The following is a 22,417-nucleotide window of genomic DNA, read 5'->3' as shown; positions in this document are numbered from 1 at the left end:
GTACTAGAACTATTTCGTGACCAAAATTAGGCCTAATCGCTAAAAAGAATAATTTGGTAACATTACCTCACAAACGAATTTATATTTTGTCCGCCTAATATATTAACAAACAGCACACCTTAGGCTAATCGGAGGCCCAACTCCGTACTCTCTAGACCCTTAATTAAAGGGGTAATCAGCAGAAATATTATTTCATTGAAACATTTTATAAAAATAACCACAAACTTGACTGATACACCGCTGGAACCTACAATTAGAACGTACAATCCGGGTGCGGCGATGGCGTAGTGGTTAGAGCATCCGCCTCGCATGCAAAATGTCCGTGGTTCAAATCCCGGTGCCACGCAGTTCCTAACCGGAAAAGAAAATCCGCGTGTTGATGGAACTGCATTAAGAGGCCTGGCGTGCGGCCTCACCGGTAACCACCGCCGGAAACGCACTCCCTCGCCAGAGAAAGATTGGCCACCCTGGTGCAGTATCTGGCCAATACCTCCCACATGCATACGTCAAATAACTCACTACCCTCAGTCCCCAGCAGCGGCGAAGCAACTGACTATGGCGGCAGTCAGATCTGCAACGCAGCTGAGGGTGCTAAGAATCTCTGCACTACAGGCCACCATTGGAACCTGAACTTGGCAACGTTTAACGCAAGAACCTTATCTAGTGAGGGAAGTCTAGCTGTACTATTCGAGAAGCTAGAGGGTGCCTGGATGTTCATTTATTTAGTTTTTTATTGTGTTAAATTTGCAGATAAAGAAAGATTGCCGTTGTTCCCGCTCACTTATTGTTCGAAAATGGCTTTCCAATAGTGTAACCCTGATGTCATCAAAGCTGTGGTCTTTTATAGTACTGTGTTTTAAAAGCGGAAGGCCTGGCAGAAAACGTACATGCGCCCGATGGTTGTTGAATTTAATTTTAACTTATGTGTCTGTCTGGCCCACGTATTGCATGTTACACTCCGCACACTCCAGAAGGTATATGACGTTATCTGAGTCAGAGTACAGTGTACCTCCAATCCTGTGCTTAAAATCTGAGTGGGTGCTTTCCGCCGTGTCGTTGTCTTCATGTGTTTGCATACTTTGCATCTGCTTTTTCCGCAAGGGCGACACCCTGTTAGAGGTTTCACGCCTATTTTTACTTTATCAAATGATTTCTTACACATTTCGGCCGCCTGTATACCACCCAAAGAGGAGATGTGAATATTTCGGATAGTCACACGCTTTATTCCAAAATGTTAAAGTGTTTTCTTAAGACCTTGCTCATGTTAGGTGGGTTTCTCGTGAAAGGATATAGCAAAGGTTTGTTACGGTGCTAGTCGGCAACTTTTTGGTGGTGTAGAAGAGTCTGGCCGTCCAGATTTTCCACTTTTTAATGGCGCCATCATTGACAGCGGAGGGGTATTCTTGATGAAGGAGTACTTCGCGCATATGTGTGCTGTTTTTCTGGGAGTCCTCGGCGCGGGAGCAGATTCATCGAAATCTGTCTGCCCTGGAATAGAAAATGCTGGTCTTGCTGTGTCTTGGATGGCAGATTTTTAAGTGAAGGTATTGTTGCCTGTCCATGGTTTTCTGTATATACTACTTACCAACGCACCATCATTCATTCGAATAAGTACATCAAGAAAACTTAATTCAGTGTTGGAGTGGGAGTGTGTAAATAAATGCTTGGGTGTACTTGGTTAAATGTCTGTATGAATTTGAGCAGTTTGTATTCGAATGTGTCCAAATCATGAATATATTGTCGAGGTACCGTCTATAAATTAAAGGTTGATATCACAAAATGGAAGGAAGTTGGACTCTATATGGTGCATGATCCACGGCCGATGTTTGTTCAAGCACGGCGTAAGGACCCAGATATCTGTGAACGTATTTTTTACAGAGGTGGCGTGTGCCAACAGGTGTCCAGAGGAGCACTCTGTCGCCTCGGTAGAATGACACAACTCGACGTGTCGTATCACAACAAACTTTTCGCTGGGCCTGAGGGGTAGAGCTGTTAGCACAGGCGATTGTGTGGCAGTGGTTGACACTAGCAGCGAACTCTTCTGGAATGGCCGCAGATGAGACAGAGGCCGTGAACAAGGAGCTGGTGTCAAGACGGAAAGATGGTGGACAGCCATACACAAGAAAAAACGGGCTGTAACTCGTAGTGCGTTGAATGGCAGTGTTATAGGAAAACGTGGCAAAAGGTAGTACTGTGTCTCAGTTCTTGTGATCGGGCTGCACATACATATAGATCATGTCGGACATAGTTCTTTAAAAATAATCAGTGAGAGTATTTGTTTGCAGATGGTGTGCCTAGGTACTCCTATGGATAGTGTCAGAGGCCTGTAGGACTTCAGCGAGCACATGAGAAAGAAATATCTTGCTACAGTCACCCTGGAGAACACGAGGGGTGCCGTGGCGCAAAATAACGAGATGCAAAACAAAGTCGGCCACGTCAGAGGCAGCGCCAGAAGAAAAAGCTGCCGTCTCAACATTATGAATAAAATGAGTGTACGGCAGTAACAATCAAGCGGTGCCCGGCGGGGGTAAGCCGAAGGGGTCCGTATAGGTCTATACCAACCAACTTGAAGAAAGTGGATGGGCACGGGAGAGGTTGTAGAGGGCCGTTGGGAAGAGATGAGCGTTTTCGGTAATGAAATGATGAACAGGAAGTGACGTACTTGGAAACACTAAGGGAGAGGCCAGGCCATAAGCAGAAAGTCTTGAGGCGATCGTAGGTTTTACGAAAACCCAAGTGTCTAACCATCGGGTCGTCATGAAAGACTTCTCAAACTCGGAGTGGAAGTGAGCGAGGCATGACCGGGACCCATAAGTTACCGAGAAGATGGTGAATTGGCCGATATAGCGCTCCATCATGAAGTTTGAAACGCGTGAGTTGTCGTTGTAGGCGGCTGTTTGGAGCACGGGAAAAGTCGGTGAGGCGATCATAGACTTTACGGCAGTACGTGTCTGCACGTTGGAGCGAGGTGAGGTCGGTGGACTGAAGAACGTTATTCGGTGCAGCGAACTGAACAGGACAAAGACTGGTCATCTGCGTGGTCTCTTGGCTGGGAGGTGCTGCACAGCAGGTAGATATGCAACAGAGGAAGTGTGACAAACTGACGGCATCCTGGCGTTTTCGACCCGGACAGTATGTGACACTGTACTCCTGCAGCCGGAGCACCCAACGGCCGAGGCGTCGTGACAAGTTCTTTTAAGAGAACAACTAACAGAGCACACAATGATCCGTGATGATCGTGAAGCGGTGGTCAAAAAATAGCGGTGAAGTTTTTGGACGGATCACAAGATAGCCAGAGATTCTTGTTCAGTGATGCTGTATTTCGTTCGGCCGAAGAGAGAGTATGGCTCACGTAAGTCACGACATGCCCCTGCAAAGACTGGTGATGCTGCAGCAGGACAGCACCAATCGCATGCCCACTTGCGTCACTGTGTAATATATTAGGGGCTGTGGGATCAAAATGGCGAGAAACTGGTCCACACGTAAGGTATCGCTTAATGGTCTGGAAAGCAGCTTCAGAGTCATCAGTCTAAATGAAAGATGCACTGGTGGTCAGGAGTTTGTGAAAATGATCCACGGTAGTGGCGAAATTACGGACAAACCAGCGGAAGGGGCTAAGCTGAGGAAGCAGCGAAGGTCTTTTAGCGTGGTGGGCCTAGGAAAGGGCAACACAGCGGCCACGCTGTCGGGATGAGGTTCGATGGCAAGCTTGCTGACGTGGACTAACGCTTCGATGCTGCCGCTCGCAATTAGGCATGTGGTATTTAGCTGGAGACCGGCTTTGGCTAGATATGTGGACACTTCGTCTAGGCGCTCAAGGTGTTGTGAGAAGCTGGATAAGTAGGTGACGATGTTGTCAAGTTAACAAAGACTGATCTTCTATTTTAGGCCTCGCAATACCGTATCAATCAGCCACTTAAATATGGCAAGGGCTATGCAGGGCCTAAAAAGGAATCACATTGGATTCGAAGAGGTCATCAGGGGCAGCCAACGCTGTGTCTTTTTGTCAGACTCAAGCATCGGGATCTTCAAGTCGCCAGATCACAGGTCGAGGCTTGAAAATTATGCTGCTCCCTGTAAGATGTCTAGCGCATTGTCGATCCAAGGAATAGGACATACACTATCCCTGGTAATTGTGTTCAGTGCCCTGTAATCAACACAAAATCGCACTGATCCATTCTTTTTCTTAACCAGGACAAGAGGAGAAGGCCAATGGCTTGCTGATGGCCTGATAACATTGCGTGCGAGCATGGTATTGACTTGTTCCTCGATAACGTTTCCTTCTGAAGGTGGCACATGATGGCGATTGAGACGAAACCCGTCTGTGACGATGTGATGTGAGGCCGCTGTAGTTTGACCGAAGCCATTTGAACAAACGTCCAAACCACTCTGGTGCTTCTATAAAATGATCGTTAGGTCATTAGCTTGAGTTGGAGTAAGATACGGACTCAAAGTGGCTTTAAAAACACCAGCTGAGCCTCCTGGTGGCGTACACTGAGTGACTGACGACAGAGACGATACAGTGACGACACATACCGGTGCTATGTCAATAAGGCTGGCAACAGTAGACCCCTCCCGGTGTAGTTGGGGCTCTGTTGTCATGTTGTAGGTGGTGAGACTGACATGACCACCCGGAAACCACACTAAAAAAACAGGCGATGGTGATTCCTCGGGAAATGCAGCGCTGATCAGAGACAACTTGCGTCACCACCAATGGTATCGCTCGACCTAATGGTGAGGATCCGTTCTCGGGCCAGGCACAGTACAAAATCTGCAGCGGAGGCAGCTGACAGAAAGTGCCAGCCCAATATATTTGGATGAGCACATGAAGAACAAATTTGGGGCGACAAATGTTATGTTTTAGTGTTCCTTTGTTATTAAATAAATTACTGGAGGCGAAAATAATCCTTGAGAAATGCAGTGCACGTGACATTAGGGAAGTGCTTTTATCGTGAAAATTGAGAAAATGGTGGTCCAGGCATTCATGGAACTCTCTATATATGTATATGTGTGTGTATATATATGTGTATATATGTATATGTGTGTGTATATATATGTGTATATATATGTGCGTATATATATATATATATATATGTATATATATATATATATGTATATATATATGTGTATATATGTATATGTGTGTATGTATGTGTATATATATATGTGTCTGTATATGCATCTCCATATGTGTGTGTATATTTATGTGAATGTGTGTACACGCAATTTCTATGCATAGCATTGTTGTCATATATATAGTATTCTGTATTCCGTCATATTTTGCATTGTACTTCGGAATTTGTGCCGAACTACTTACGCATATTAGTCTCTGTATATAGCATTACTGTACGTGCATCTTCCGACTTGTACTGCGCTAAACATCTCATGGCTTATGTTCGTTGCCTATATGTTCATGGCCTATGTTTCTTCACCCATGTCCACGTTGCTTGCCATGTATTAGGGAGGCTCGGGTTCTCCTCAAGTGACAAAACGTCACTTTTCTCCCGAGCCTGCCCTCATCCTTGGGATGAAATAAAATTGAATTGAATTCAATTGAATTGAATTGAAGAAAATACAGCAAGTTGTATATGATGGCGAATTCCGTTGATCATACCATGAACAGTGCATTGTCTAATATGCTAAGCTCAACAAGGAACAACATATAGAGTTTGCACTTTTTGTAGACAATGACATAGTTCACGATCAATGACTGATATGGCGGCTCCCGTGTCCACGAGCGCGTCAGCCGAATTGTCTTTTACACAAAGAATCAGTAAGTTTGCAGGGCGCACAGGAGAAATTGTGACACTTCGAAGACACGTACGTTTTCCTCCAAAAACTGCAGCTTTTCGGTTTCCGAGTTGCTGTCAAGGGGCTTCAGGGCAGAACGTAAAGGCGAAGTAGTTTTGTGGTAGGGAAAGGGTTAACGACGCCGGGTTGCGCGGGAAGAACGAGGGTGACCATGGGACGAAGGAGGCAAAGGCGAAGGTCTTGACGAGAGAATGTGGGTTCCTGGAACTCAGGGTCCGGACCTAGCGGCACGGTCACTCTCGTACGAAGAGTAACCTCGTCGTCCATCTAGCTGGTTCCAGCGGCAAAAACGGCAAATGGGTCCTCGTATGCCACAATAGTAGCTAACGGTGCGCGTTGGGCGCCAGCCAGGGAAGTGTGGTTGTAGTGGTGCTTTTGCTGCCATCTCATTCAAATGGTCGTATACGACGTCCACAGGTACAGGTGGGCTTGGCGAAGGAGGCCGTGAGACGGCATCAGCATACGTGGGTACATGTAATGACGTGGGGGGTGGGGCATGTGCGACAGTCTTCATTGACGTCAATTCATCTTTGATAAATGGCCGCAAGTTAGGAGGAGGTGAGCAGACAGATGAAGCAGGTCAGCTGGCAGGAACAAAGCTTTGAAGTTTCTCTATCAATAAGGTGGGAATTAGAGCCCGCAGCTCATGCTACCCAGTAAAATGAGTGTCACAGAAGGCCTGTGGAAGGCGCACGGAATATAGCGCGTATATGCGTTTGCACGTAGTGAGGACGTCATAAATTGAATTGGGGGCTGAATTATGAGGGCAGTGAAAGTGACAGAGTTTACGCCTATCAGAAGATGATGGATGCTGTCGGCTTCCGTAATGGGACTACGGGCTCGACGGCAAAGAGCCAGTGCGTCTTCAATATAGGATTTATAGGATTCGTCCGACCCTTGAATGTGGGTGACGAGTTTCTGTTTGGCTGCTTCAGAGCATCCTGCAGGCGTGCCAAAAATCTGCCGGTGTTGCATCTTGAATGTAGCCCAATAGGGAAAGTCGTGTTCATAGCGGCAGAATCATGTCTTATCGACCTTTTTGAAGTAAATGGTGACGTAGCGCAGTTTGTTGGCTTCGTCCCAATGATTACAAGCGGTTGTTCTGTCGTAATTATCGAGACACTCTTCGACATCTTCTCCGTGAAGGCCGTGATATGCAGGAGGGTTTCGTTATGGTGAACTCACGGTGTAGTGAGGCCCAGAAGGCTGAGTGGGTGGTGGGAAGAAGGCGGCCGGGTTGGGGCATTTTGCGCCATCACTGTTGGCAAGCATAACTGTCGACCAGACCGGAGCTCAAGGAGTGACAGGTAGAGTACGAGAACTTTGGAATCACAGCACACCCCACCACTTGTAAGACAACGTTGGGTACGAAGGAGCAACCGTTGTATTTTTGACACAGACGCGGGAGTTAGCAACCGAGCACGCGGCGAGAGACTACGGTGATGATGATGATCATGATGATTTGTATGATGCGCCGGTGAAGATGATGAACTACACAGTAAGTGCTCACACTATTTCGGGAGCGGCAGAGAAAAGAAGTCAGATAATAGAACAATCTGGCAACAATCAGGTGGTGTGTCAATTTGTCTCTATATATATACATATATATATATATATATATACATATATATATATATATATAAATATATATATATATATATATATATATATATATATATATGACGCCATGATGAACGGGTGACGTGGCCTGGCTCATACGCCATGCTTTGTTTCATAGCACTTCTTCCTCATCTACTTCTCCTAACCATCCCTGCCTACTCACGTCACAGGATTCCCCCTCCCCCCGAAAGATGGCACTGGTTACAAACTACAACAAATTGAAGAAGAGAATAAACAAAACAATGGCCAAGTTCACAGTTTTACGTCCCGACGGAGTTTCATAATCTCACTGAATCTTCAAGGCTGAGGGAGCAGTCTGGTGATTTCTATGACGACTCTGGTGGACGAGCTTGACTGTTGCGTCCTGGATGGCATAACCACACCCTAGAAATCTGAACTGGTGATGACATCGGTTGAGTTTTTGTGAGGAGCGGACAAGGTTGGGAGTGCCTGTAGCATTTGAAAATTGGATGTCGTCGGGGTTGTATTTGTCGTCGTGAATGGTGCCACCCCAGTGCTTCTTGTTTCGTGCTTTTTGACAGACTGTGACGAAGTGACTGAGTGCTTGCGGTGTGCAAGCAGTGCTTCTGCGTCTTTCTCGGCGTTTTCTCTGGTGGTGCAGTTGGTGTAATAGCTGAGGCAGGGAGTGTCCCTGGTGTCTTTTCTTTGTGCGAAAGTGTCTGACGTCTTGAATTGCTTTTTCGTTTCGGGATCTTATTCTCCGGTGTTCTTCAATTGGTGAGGGCACTTCCGTTGAATTTTGCGTTCTTCGATGCCCTCGTTGCAGTCTCTTTCGTTGTCTCTTGAGTTTATGTACTTGGCTTTGCTTGCTTTGCTGGTGCTGCTCAGGAGATGGCTGTAGTGGCACCCCTTCTGTAATTGGGCATTCATTTCCTTCGAGGTTTGATGCGTCCTGTAGACAGCTGATGCATGGTGAAATGGTGTCTTGCTTATCGGGCATAGTTGATAATGCGCCATCATTGCTTGCATGCTCTTCAAAAGCTTCGGTAAGGTGGTCCAGTATGAATGCTTCTGACAGACAGCTGCGTGTGACGCTTGATGTATGTAGTACTTCTGCATTGTTTCGGTTCTTGGAGCTGTGAGCACTGGATGGGAATACCATAGGTGACGTGGCATTATTAGGTTCGAACTGCACAGCCTGCTTAGCCATAGAAATAAAGTCTTGTGATGAAAAACACATTTTCGAGTCGTCATGGCGTGGTTGGGTATTTTCCCGATGCGTCAATGATTCACCTTTTCTGAACACGGTGTTTTTACGAGGCAGACGGTTAGCGTTACGAGCACCTGAGGAGCCACGTGATGTAAAACTGGGTGGCGGGCCATATACGCGAGATAGGATAGGAAGCATCAAGTGGTTGAGCAACGTCTCGTGTCATATGCTGAAGCGATGATTCTGAAAGTGCCGTCTTGCGTGTAAACCAGGAACCCGCGTGATGGTTGTGGTTTTCCCGAAATACGCTTGGTCACCGGTTGTCAGTGTACTGAAGTTCCACTTTGCGTTGTGGCAGTGGACGACTCATGCTGGGCGTTCATAAGCTTAAAGACTGCTTGTGAAATTGACAGCCGAGTGCGATTGCCTGTGGATAGTTGTTTATAAGCGAGTCTTTGTCATAGTCGTCATTGTATTCTTAAAATCAGATGGTCATTTCTAATTTAATCTTTTTGCATGACTCGTCATTTTGAAATATGTGAGTTAGGTAGAATTTAAAAGCCTCACCAGAGATGTAGCCGGTAAAGTTGATGATGATATCCCGTTCCGACCATGATGCAGTGGTAGCGTGGAGCTCGAACAGGTCGAACCAGTCCTGTACAGGTGCATCGTCCGCTGTACCGGTGTACTTGGGGATGGGAAGGTCCGTCGATGGTTCCATCATAATGGTTGCAACGGTGTCCAGTGGTGATGCACTTCTGTGGTCCGCGTTGCGTCACTGCGTCTCGCTGATGTCTTCGATGATGATGGCCGGCTGATGAAGTGGCGGCGAGGTCTTCATCCTGCCCACTCGTGTGACGCTATGATGAACGGGCGACGTGGCTTGGCTCATACGCCACGCTTATTTCATAAGCACTTCTTCCTCGTCTACTTCTCCTAGATAGATATGTGGGGTTTAACGTCGCAAAACCACTATATGATTATGAGAGACACCGTAGAGGAGGGCTCCGGAAATTTATACCACCTGGGGTTCTTTAACGTGCAACCAAATCTGAGCACACGGGCCTACAACATTTCCGCCTCCATCGAAAATGCAGCCGCCACAGCCGGGATTCGAACCCGCGCCCTGCGAGTATCTATCTACTTCTCCTAGCCGTCCCTGCCTTCTTACGTCACAGGTTAGGTACGAAAGAGCGACCGTTGTAGTATCGACACAGACGCGTGAGTCAAAAATATTCGAAAAAATTCCTCCTCGAGGCATCTCTTAAATAGCCAGAAATCCCTCTCAATCACAGTGATAAGCAGGTAAAGAAACTGGTCGCTATGACCAACACCATTCTCCGCTACACCTTCTTGAACGAGGAAATGAACGTGTTAACAGTGTTCAAACAGAATAAATACCAAGCCATCATGACCACAAAAATTGATAAACTCAAAAGAGACTGTTTCCCCGACCCCGCGTTTCCTGAGATGATTTAATATCACTACAACACCAACCAAGAAACCACTAACGGTACAAATGAGCACCCATTTATGAAGAAACCCGGTGACACTGTGATTGTAAACCTGTCAAACACAAGTTTGTCACCCGAATAAGAAAAACTACAATCTAAAAGACTAAGCTTCTGCTTAAACACAAAATGTTTTAAAGAAGTCCAGTTGCTCCGAGACCTCGACAAATTCGCTAGAAACTTGAGGTTGCTCGAATATTTTCTGGGCAGGTCTTCTAACCAAAAACAATTCAACGTCGTAAAACAAATGATTGAATACAGAACAGTAATCGAAACAAGTGTCTGTCCCTTTATATCACCACAGTACAAAAAGCTATTGTACATGAATAACACATACATAAAGGAAAGCGAGAAAACTTGACATATATAAAAAAATGAGAATGAGATATCGAGCATCTAGGACAGACATAAGAATAAAAGTTGCTGACAACGGAGGAGTAGTTGTAGTACCTAATACAAACAACTACTTACAATAAGCATACCCCCAACTAGCCGACTCGATATTTTACGAACGCCTACCAGGTGACGGGACAGATGAATACAAACGCATCTTATCAACAAAACTAAAGAAACTGTTGGATGCACAAAAGATAACTAGCATTGACCACAAGCTATTGCGAGCAGCATTCCCTCATCCAGTTCGCTTCTACAATCTTCCGAAAGTTCATAAACTCGCCAACCCAGGTAGACCAACCTTATTAGGCATAGGTACAAGACGGAGCCCATATCAGGGTATGCAAACAAAATAATAAGCCTCATTGCATGCACCCTCGCGTCTTACTTAAAAGACACCACACAATTTCTTCGAAACATTGCAGATCTGTGCGGGCCGAAAAACTTGTACTTGGTTACTCTTGATGTGTCCACATTGTATACAAACATTTCTTACGATGATGGTACAGCTGCATTACAAAACACGTACACAGATAACAGATAACCTGACAACCCCGATTTCTCTGCTATCTTAACTTTGACGAGGACAGTCCTAGAAATATGTTTATTTGAATATAACCAAGAGTATTTTCGACAAATCAGCGGGACTGCTATGGGCATCAAAATTGCAACCAATTTCGCCAACATATTAATGAGAAAGCTAGACTCCAAATTTCTTGCAGAAAGTTTCTTGAAACCACTCTAGAACAGAAGATAGATAGACGACATCTTTCTTATTTGAATCCACAGAGAGGATGAACTTCCCAACTTTATCGATACTTACAACGCTGCACATCCAAACATACACTTCACACACACGTACTCGCAAGCAACCGTGAATTTTCTTGATGTTACCATAACGGTAAAAGAAGACAAGCTTTCCACAACCCTATATCGCAAACCAACATATCGACAACAAAGCCTCCATTACCAAATCGATCACCCATGTAAAAACAGTATTCTATTCAGCCAGGCTCACCAGTTTCAGCAAATATGCGCACGAGACGCTGATTTTGACACCACCTCACAGAGGCTAAAACTTATGCTCGATAAACAAAAATACCCCCATTTGTCATTGATGACGCCGTTCAGACAGCGAGAAAACTGAAGCATGATGATTTACTTACGAAGCGACCACCGCAAGAAGACCCACAACAGACAAACCTATGCTTAACTTACAGCAGTAGCTTCCCCAATAAAAACAAAATCCTTAAATGACATTACAGCGTTCTGGATCAAAGTCAACATCTGCAACGCGCACTCCCATCTGCTCCTGTCGTTGTTTACTGACGACCACGAAACCTCAAAGACACACTTGTCCACTCTCAAATCTATACTTCTCCCCCTAATTATTCATGCTGATCTTGTTCAGAGTCATGACATATTGTATATGAAGCGATGCGAGAAACAGACAAAGCAACCAGCACGCTACCCAAGTTTTCGAATAATATACGAGAAAACCTAACATGCGATTCCTCTGATGTGGTATACCTACTCGAATGCAACGTGTGCGGTACACAATACATCGGAAAAACAGAAACACCATTTACGATTCAATCAATGATCACAGAGCCCATGCGAAATCAGCCCCAAACGTACCTCTCTCGAAACATCTCAATCATTTCGACCGTGCAATCGACAAACTATCAGTAACACTCCTAGAAACGGGATTTAAACCAAGTCGACAACGTGAACAACGAGATTCATACCTTATCCACCGATTTACACCCTCGGTAGAGGAATAAATGTGAATCCGGGTACATGTACAGTATTTGAAGCATTAGAACACAATAACGAAAATAATGACAATAATAACTGAATTCACGGCACCTCAGCGGCGACGGCAACTGGACCACTCAAAATACTTCCAAGTGTAACTAGTCTTCCTCACTGCAGCTGTCTGTTTCTGTTTCTACCTTACTGTCCAAACAAGTGTACCAAACGTTACATGCCGAACAGGAACACTGCGAACAATCGCGAGGACCCGACTGCGTGCGTTATCCAGAAGCGGGTCAGAATTGACATTTCACCCGCTTTCCAGTCTCTGTGGCAATACGTGGCGCCCCTCTTTCAACGAAGAGATGTCCACAAGACGCTGAGTAGTTAAAGGCTTAAACTTCTTTAAAAAACTCTTTTCTCCACACCAAACCGCCAGAGCCACGTGGCACCGTCTGGTCGGGAACAATACGTTAGTGGAAAGAAGAATACGCAGACCGCGGGCATCCTCAAGGTGAATTTTCAAAAAAAAAAGAAGAATAAAATAAAAGGAGAAAGAAAAATAGAACGGGGATGGCCGGAGAAGTCCACCTCATATTTTCATTTTTCATTGCCCCTTTTTGTCTTTTTTTGTTTCCTGATATATATATATATATATATATATATATATATATATATATATATATATATATATATATATATATTGTGAGGAACCGAATAATTCAGCCAGGCTCGAGCTAAATCACGCTGGTGTTGATATGTACAGATAAAGAAGATGTACAGGTGATGATGTTGTCAAAGAGAATAAAGAGTCATTCGCTTGTCGTGCTCACACTAATTCCCCCGCGTGGTGAAAGCAGCCGCCTGGTTGCTTGACAGTATAATGAAATGCGTCGCGCATAAGGCTTTAAACGAGATACGTGCACTAGCACTATCTCTCTTCCTCGTCAACGGTGATCAGGATTAGCGCTAAGAGAAGAAACGTGGTAATTGATGGTATATGTATGTTCGACTACCGTGTACGTCCCAATTAAGCGACTGATGAATTTGTCGCATAGGCCGGGGACGCGTACAGGAGTCCATAGAAGAACTTCGTCACCAGGAGAAAAACTCAACACGGCGAGACGAGCCGTAGCGAGATTTTCGAGTGTCTCTGGAGAGGCCGGTGTTAACACGGGCCTGGTGACGGCAGTGTGCTAGACGGGATATAAATTCTTTAGAGAAAGGAGCCTTCAAGGGTCCAGGGGCCGAAAGGAAAGATACATCCAGAGCGAAACTCGTCGAGCGACCATGGACGAGAAAAATTGGAGAAAAGCTGGTAGTGCGTTGAGCAGCCGTATTCCGTTGAGCAGCCGCATCCCAGTTCGCGTAGTTGGGGTGAATATACATGGCAATCATGTCCCATAGGGTCCGATGAAACTGTTCAGTCAACCCGTTGGTCTGCGGGTGGTAGCTAGAAGTGGTCTTGTGAACACTGTTCGAGGCACGGAAAACTTTTTCGACAATAGAAGAGAGAAAGACTTTGCCATGATCACTCAGGAGAATGCATGGAACGCCATGACGCAAGAAGATGTGGCGAAGAAAGAAATCGGCGATCTCAGCGGCAGTCCCAGATGGTATAGAAGCTTTTTCTACGTAGCGGGGTAAGTTGGTCGACGGCCGTGATAATCCAGCGATTCCCATTGAATGATATAGGAAGAGGGCCATACAAGTCGATAACAACGACTTCAAAGGGCGAGGCGGAAGAAGGAAGTGGTTGCATTAAGCCAGCCGGAGCAGTTGTCGGCCGTTTTAGCCGTTGGCAATGGACACAGGAGGCGACGTACTTAGCGACGGCTAAAGAGAGGCCAGGCCAAAAACAACGACTTCGTATTTTGTCGTAAGTCTTGTGATAGCCTAGATGAGCGGTGGTTGGAACATCAAGAGAGGTTTCCAGAACTTCACGTTGCAGAGAACGTGGTATGACGGGTACCCACTTGTTGCCATCGGTGTGGTAAATGTAGCGACTTAAAGCATCACCGACAAGCTTAAATTGTTTAAGTTGTCGACGGAGTCTGGCGTTTGGAGGGGTAGTAGAGCCGGTCAAGCGGTCAACAATGGTGCGGCAGTATGGGTCGACACGTTGTTGTGAAACAAGGACGAATACGGTGGCAGGTGATGAACTTAGCGCTGCGATTGGAGAGGTGCTGTCATTTTGGAGTGTCGATAGTGAGTGGCTTTTGCTGGGCAAAGGACAGCGCGATAAAACATCAGCATCTTGATGCTTCTTCCCAGATCTGTAGGCGACATCGAAATCATACTCCTGCAAGCCAAGCGCCCAGCGTCCGAGGCGATCCGGTAAGTTTTCCAGCGATGAAAGCCAACATAGGGCGTTATGGTCGGTAACGACGGTAAAATGACGGCCGTGAAGATATGGTCGGAATCTTTGCACTGCCCAAACAACAGCAAGGCACTCCTGCTCGGTGATAGTGTAGTTCTTTTCTGGAGCGGTAAGAGCACGACTTGCGTTAAGCAATGACGCGTTCGCGTGAGTTTTTGTCACGCTGCAAGAGTACCGCACCAAGACCATGACTACTTGCGTCGGTGTGAAGGACAGTGGGTGCGGTGAAATCGAAGTGGCACAGTGCCGGATCTGACGTGAGGGCTTGCTTCAATGCCGTGAAAGCGCTTTCGCAGTCTTCATACCAATTGAAAAGGACGTTCCTTGCGAGGAGTTGATGGAGTGGAGACCGCAAGTTCCGCGAAGCCACGTATGAAGCGCCGGAAGTAAGAAGATAACCCAACAAAGCGAATGACTATATATATTAAGGGGAAGAAGAGGGGCCGTTATATATATATATATATATATATATATATATATATATATATATATATATATATAAGGGTGTGTGTGTAAGTGTGCGTTCCAAGTACTCATCTGTGACCGACATTTTACCACGATGTGCAAGCATGACTAATGCGTTTCTTGTTCTTACAAATTTTTAAATCACCTGGTTAAACCCCACGTGATTCCGCCCTTGTTGGTTGAGATAGTATCCCCAAAGAACCGCTAGGATATTCTTTTTACTCTTAATGTGTAGAGCTGCGCGCCACTTAAGCACCGCTTCCGCGCGGACACGAGTGGTCCTCGTAGCGAAAGACAGCACTTAATATTCAGCGTGAGACTACAAATACAAAATTGAGCGGCAAAAACATATGAAAAGAGGCTCAACAGGAGGGTCTTACTGTCGTTACCGACCCCTCTAAGCCTACACCTCACCAGATCTCGTATGTGATAGGAAGATAACCAAAGTTTGATAGGAAGATAACCAACGAATTTTGGGCTGCCTTCACACCCTTGTGGAAATTCAAACCAATGCAGGACCATGAAAATTGAAAAGCAAGCTACTAAAACCTATAGAGTAAGGCAAGTTGGGGCAGGGCAAGAAAAATAGGATTAACTCTTCGCAAAGTATCCATGATATCGAAAAGTAGACCACAATGATGAAGCAGGATGTTGCGGCGACAGCAAGAGGTCCCGCCTAATGCGAATCTTCAGGTCCTGGTCAATGAACTTCTGCATGTGGGGGAGGCTGACTGCACCCTACAAGCCCGATAAAAAGAACAACGACCTAATAAGATTTTACGTAGACGAATCGCTAAACTAAATAAAGAATTTGAGAAATACGTGTTACGGCTTTGCAAATCACTGTCGGAAGAGACGTGTAAGAGCATGAATAGTCTGGTAGGATTTATCAAGACATACAATCTTCTCGGCTTTCTACTGGACCCAAAGGAGGGAAAAACGATACATAAGTGAAAGACAATCAGATAAAAACTACGACTAAGGAACAAACGATGAACTCTGGCGCGAACTGAAGTTGAGGTACGCTAATCAAAAGAGACCCGTGCCCCACTCTGAATAGAAGGGCAGTGTGAGCAAAAGTTTATATAGAGAGTATAGCATTTTCTGAAATACGCGTGGCGTTGCACAGTCTCAAGATAAAATCCCGCCAGGGATGGATGGGGTTACTACCAAACCCTTCAAATACTAGACGACACATCGAATTGTTATGATACCACGCCATGTCTGGAAAGGGCCTACAGCTGGGAAATCTAAGGCTAATATCACTTAGTTTGTGCGTTGGTAAGGCCATGCAGAACGTTGTTCTGACAAGACTAACAAACTTTCTCGAAGACGCTGCCTGATTCCTCACACCATGCCGAGTTTCAGCAAAAACCTGTCACCGCAGGATGCCATGGAACAAGTCAAGCACCAGATAATAGACAGCATAACCACATCTGCTGAATCGATATTACGGCTAGATATAAAGAAGGCATATGACAACGCTAAGCACTCATTATTGCCCACCTGAATAATAAAATTAGGACTCGGTAAATGAACATACAATTACGTCCATGATTTTCTTTTGAACAGGACAGCGAGGATCACCATGAGAGAAGTAGAGTCCGCTGAGATGGCCAGCGGCGGTTCCTCCTCGCTCAGTTATTTCTCCCTTGCGCTTTAAGCTCACACTCATAGGGTTACCAGTGAAATTAAGACAAATTGATGGGCTCTACCATAGCCTTTAAGCAAATGACACTACTTTGTGGGTGACTTGGGAATGCAATTGCCAAATAGATCAAGCGCTACAGAGATCCATCGACATGGTTCAAAGTTTTTTTTTTTGAGAGCACGAGCTTCACCTTCTCCACTGAGAAATCAGAGCTTCTAGTTCACAAACAAACAGGCACAGGTGGAAACCCTGAATGCAGTGAATAAGTTTGCAATCAGGCAGATGAAGCGACATGGCTGACAAACTCCGATGATCATGCCATTGCCAAAGAAGACATGATACGTGAGCTAAGCTTGTATATCGCAGCCAATGGGCACAACAGAGAAACTTTTAGCAGGTTGGAAAACGCAGTACTTAAGACAATCTGACTTGTAAAACGAATTAAAAACAGACATTGTGGTACGAAAGAAGGCGACACTATTAGGTTTGTGCAAGCCTTTGTCCTCAGTAGAATCACTTAGGTTGCCTCTAACTCTAAATAACACGTCGCCGAGAAAAGAAAATTGGCTTAATCAGCAAAGTGTACAAGCAAACCTTATGCTCACGCAAGAACAAATGCACAGTGAAATTATTAGAACTGTGTTAGCACAACATGCCCGATTAATATAGTAGTAGTGCACGACAAAGCGCGGTATATAGGAAATTTGTAACTGCAGCGTGCTAAAAAATAGACACGAGAACGAAGTGAACAGGACGATCGCCGAATAAAAACTGGTTTATTCGAAAAGTACGCCATCGTTCTTGAAACAAACTAAACGCATGCGCATTGACAAACATGACCGCGTGACAAGTTCCAAGACATTTATCAACTGAAAATGTGATTGCGATCTTTCCCACAAAGATACACGGGCGAGTCGCTTACACACTTATCAGGCCCTTGTCTATCTTCCCAGATGCGTACAAGATCTCTCCTGCTTTTTGGCTCTTGGATAAGTGTTATAGGTGGTCTATGTTCTTAGATAAGCCGGCCAAGCAGCTCGTAGAATGTACAGGCCGACCATGATATTGAATACGTGGCGTCGGATTTAGCAGTAGTCGCAATGTTATAATCGACTCGTCGGGAACTAATCTGAGACGCCACCATGCTCATAATTCTCAACCAGGCTTGGTGCAATCTATAAAAACTTCGAATAAATATAAACAGCTCGCACCTTTCAAAAAATATTATCAGAAAAATTTTCTGAAACTTTCATTGCATGGATACACATCTGCACACAGTACAACGACCACCAAGTGAGAAATTTGGCTCCTGAATGGAAAACGCCCCTCAATTCTCTCAGCTGGCCTTGATGTGACGGTGAGTTCTACCATTACTAATGAAATGTAATGCGCTGAGCGTTGGATTTCACTTTTTTGTACTGTTGGCACAATAAAAAGGGGATGCGTCAGAGCCCAAACAATCCCGACTTCTGGCAAACTTGGGTTGCTATGCACGTGAAGGTTGAAAGCTAATAATATTTCATCGTATAAAACATTCAAACGCGAAAAACAATTATGGACGTATTGAGGGCTACGTTGTTCTTACTCAAGAAAAAGCCTTCATAGCGGAGGATGTAAGCTGATATACATAAAGTAGTGAAATATATATGTCGCTTTTCTTTGATATGGATCATGTGTCATATTTTTGAAGTTTGCTAAACTATATTAATAATAAAATATTTTCCAAAATCTTATAAACACCGTGCTTGAGGATAAAAATGTGGTCACTGATCAAGTCAAGGTAAAACAGATACGTTTTGAGAACAATCTGGTTTCTTCCATCCCACTGTGTGTGATTAGGGACCCGTGTGACCACAGAAACATCTCTGTTTTGTCTACAATAACTCACACGAAACAATTTACTTAGCTTAATAAAAATACCACAGAACCGGCTATGTTACACGTATTATGTTGCTTGCAAAATTGCATGTCTTATACGATCGACTGTCTTCCTTATAACAAGATCAGAGAAAACGTTGTTTTTGCGACTACTGGAGAGCATACCAAAAACACAGGCAGAAACACACATTATATATATATATATATATATATATATATATATATATATATATATATATATATATAATTTGTGTTCCATTCCTGCTAACGGCTGGTTATTTTTTCATCCACTTTTCTTTCTTCTTATTTACATTCCATTGGTTCTAATAGCTTCTTCTGTACATTCCTTGGCATTACTGTCTGTAAGATCTCATTATTATTGTGTTAAAACACGGAAAAACGAGCCCTTAGGTATACACTTCTTTCCCTTATATATAAATATATATATATATATATATATATATATATATATATATATATATATATATATATATATATTGAGAGTAATCATTGAATGGAACAGATAGTCTTCGTGAAGGTATGGGATATGGCAACGCGGAAGCGTTGTCAACAAGGATAAATATATTTATTTCTCAACAGTTTCGGGAGGGGTCCTCCCTTCATCAAGGGATGAGTTATACTGACATGAACTTCCAAACTTCGTAGCTGCCGCGTCCCTCTCGCCTTGAAAGATGTTTGCGAGAGTAAGAGGGAACTAAAAAAAGAAAAGAAAGAAACAAAAAACAAAAAACAAAAAGGGGAAGAAAAAAGACGAAAAAAAAGAAAGAAAAGAAAAAAAGTAAAAAAGAGGAAGAACCACTGTCAACACTGAGAACGAATTGATTGATTGATTGATGTGTGGGGTTTAACGTCCCAAAACACCATATGATTATGAGAGACGCCGCAGGGGAGGGCTTCGGAAATTTTGACCTCCTGGGGTTCTTTAACGTGCACGCAAATCTGAGCACACGGGCCTACAACATTTCCGCCTCCATCGGAAATGCAGCCTCTGCAGCCGGGATTCGAACCCGCGACCTGCGGTTCAGCAGCCGAGTACCTTAGCCACTAGACCACCGCGGCGGGGCAGCACTGAGAACGAAACCAACTTTCCGTGTATGTCCACATAAGGTTCTTACCACGTGCTCTTCAGTTAGCGACGTGTGTCGGGCCACCCAAATTGTCGACGCGGTGGCGGGAGGGTTCGTGATGGCGTGCGTAAAAAATGGGTTTCCCCTTAATGGGTCGGTCGGCGTGCGGCGTGCGTAAAGAAAGGGTTTCCCCTTAATGGGTCGGTTGGCTCTTTACCTTTAATCTTTGTCGGTTTCCCTTCAATGGTCATCAAGTCGTAGGCGAACGTAAACACATTGTATGTGCATGTGGAAAAAAGAGAAAAAAAGGAGAAAAAAAGGAAAACAAAAAACAAGAAAGGACAGTGTACACGTACGAGTCAGTCAGAAAAAACAAACATGCGCATAAAAGAGTGGTTTACACTCGTCGCTTGGCTTATAGATGGCGCTGACTCTCACTCCTACTTCTATTTTCATATATAAACCCCAAAAAGTGGATGGAGGGAAGGCCGCTGTGGTAGCTCAGTGGCTAGAGCATCGAACGCGTTATTCGAAGGTCGTAGGTTCGATTCCTGCTCACGGCAGGTTATTTCTTCATCCACTTTTTTTTTCTTCCTATTTACATTCTATTGGTTCTAATAACTTCCCATGTAAATGCCTTGGCATTACTGTCTGTTAGATCTCATTATTATTGTGTCAAAACACGGAAAAACGAGTCCTTAGGTATACAGTTCTTTCCCTTATTTCATTTAACGAGGGTCTCGTACTGGAAGACTTCGTGTCATTAGGTTGTACACGAGGGACTATTAATCAGCTGCCCGCTCGTAATAAGTTCACAAGCTACGTGACGCCAAACATGCGCATAAAAGAGTGGTTCACACTCGTCGCTTGGCTTATAGATGGCGCTGACTGTCACTCCTACTTTTAAATTCACATATAAACACCAAAAAGTGGATGGAGGGAAGGCCGCTGTGGTAGCTCTGTGGTTAGAGCATCGAATGTGTTATTCGAAGGTCGTAGGTTCGATTCCTGCTCACGGCTGGTTATTTTTTCATCCACTTTTCATTATTTTTATTTACCATCCATTGGTTCTAATAACTTCCCCTGTACATTTCTTCGCATTACTGTCTGTTAGATCTCATTATTATTGTGTAAAAACATGAAAAAATGAGCCCTCAGGTATACACTTCTTTCCCTTATTTCATTTAACGAGGGTCTCGTACTCGTAGACTTGGTGTCATTAGGTTGTATACGAGGAACTATTAATCAGCTGCCCACTCGTAATAAGTTCACGTGCTACGTGACGCCAAACATGCGCATAAAAGAGTGGTTCACACTCGTCGCTTGGCTTATAGATGGCGCTGACAGTCACTCCTATTTATAAATTCACTTATAAACCCCAAAAAGTGGACAGTGGGAAGGCCGCTGTGGTAGCTCAGTGGTTAGATCATCGAACGCGTTATTCTAAGGGCGTAGGTTCGATTCCTGCTCATGTCTGGTTATTTTTTCATCCTCTTTTTTTCTTCTTATTTACATTCCATTGGTTCTAATAACTTCCCCTGTACATTCCTTCGCATTACTGTCTGTTTTATATATATATATATATATATATATATATATATATATATATATATATATATATATATATATATATATATCCGGTGAGTGACGGTGACGCAGACCACAATCACGAGCCGAGATTGTTTATATTGTTTCTACCGGAATAATAAAATTATAACCATAGCAAAACTCAGAAAAAATTACATGTCACCTCCAAAGCATGTTGACCCCTTAATCTTATTCAATGTAACCAGAAAACTTGTATGGGTGCAGAGATGTATATGTTCGATCTCTTAGTCATCAGTCACCGAATCTTCATCAAGCACGATACCTGAGAAGACAAAGTCTTGTACATTACGCTACTAATGTCGTGTGAGGGAGATTGTAAGCCAGAACAACGCTTAAAATTTTTGATATATCCGAAATTTTTGTTTTTCGAATGCATTGAAAAATTTCGAGAGATCCCATCACAATGGATTAATAGACAGTGTTATCAGTCACCCGAATAGGATAAATAACATTACCTAAATATACATCTCTCAGCAATGGTTAACCAACTTTTATCTTTATCATATCTCCGCACAATCGAAATAAGCTCTTGTAAAATAATTTGCTTGGTTACACGCTTAGGCAGCCGCGTATGTAAGCACGTTACGTACGGACATTGGGGGCTTGGCCACGAGGTGGTGGAACAGGCGCCGGAAAAGCAACATTAGGTGGAGCAGGACGTGGAAGAGGAGGTATCTGAGGAGCCGCTCGTTGAAGTGGAGGGAGTTGTGGTACACGAGGTCGCGGCAAACGAGGTTGCTGACCACGAGGTGGAGGACCGTGGCGCCAAAGGCCTTGAAGAAAAGGATCACGTGCTGCAAGATATTTAGTCATAGATGAAACGCCAAAATAAAGTAGACAGATGCACGCAAGAAAGTTAGAGGAACACCATGATTTCTAGTTGTTGGAAGTGAGAGTGCAAGTGACAATGATTGGTAAAACATTCCTCTATTTTCACAAGTTTTCTTTTATGCAATTGTAATTGTCAGAAATCATGCCAAATTCGTGGTGAACCTCAGTTAGAACATTGTGAAAATACCCATTATTTAAACCCATCGAATGTGGCAACACAAAATGAGGCGAAGTTCAATAACATGAATTCAGAGG

The 22,417-nt window shown here is 44.2% G+C and overlaps 1 protein-coding gene across 1 annotated transcript in view; it reads right to left on the bottom strand.

Moving 5' to 3' along the window:
* LOC142768588 (uncharacterized) overlaps positions 1 to 22,417 on the bottom strand; it is an 82,505-nt gene that overhangs the window by 9,343 nt on the left and 50,745 nt on the right. The window contains exon 5 of the mRNA XM_075870593.1: positions 21,922 to 22,125. Coding sequence (XP_075726708.1) covers positions 21,922 to 22,125 — 204 coding nt within the window. The remainder of the gene's footprint in view (positions 1 to 21,921; positions 22,126 to 22,417) is intronic.

The sequence above is a fragment of the Rhipicephalus microplus genome, chromosome 8 (genome assembly GCF_043290135.1).
Source record: "Rhipicephalus microplus isolate Deutch F79 chromosome 8, USDA_Rmic, whole genome shotgun sequence".
Taxonomy (NCBI): Eukaryota; Metazoa; Arthropoda; class Arachnida; order Ixodida; family Ixodidae; genus Rhipicephalus; species Rhipicephalus microplus.
The sequence above is the reverse complement of the archived record's forward strand: the minus strand, read 5'-3'. Positions and strand labels throughout refer to the sequence as shown.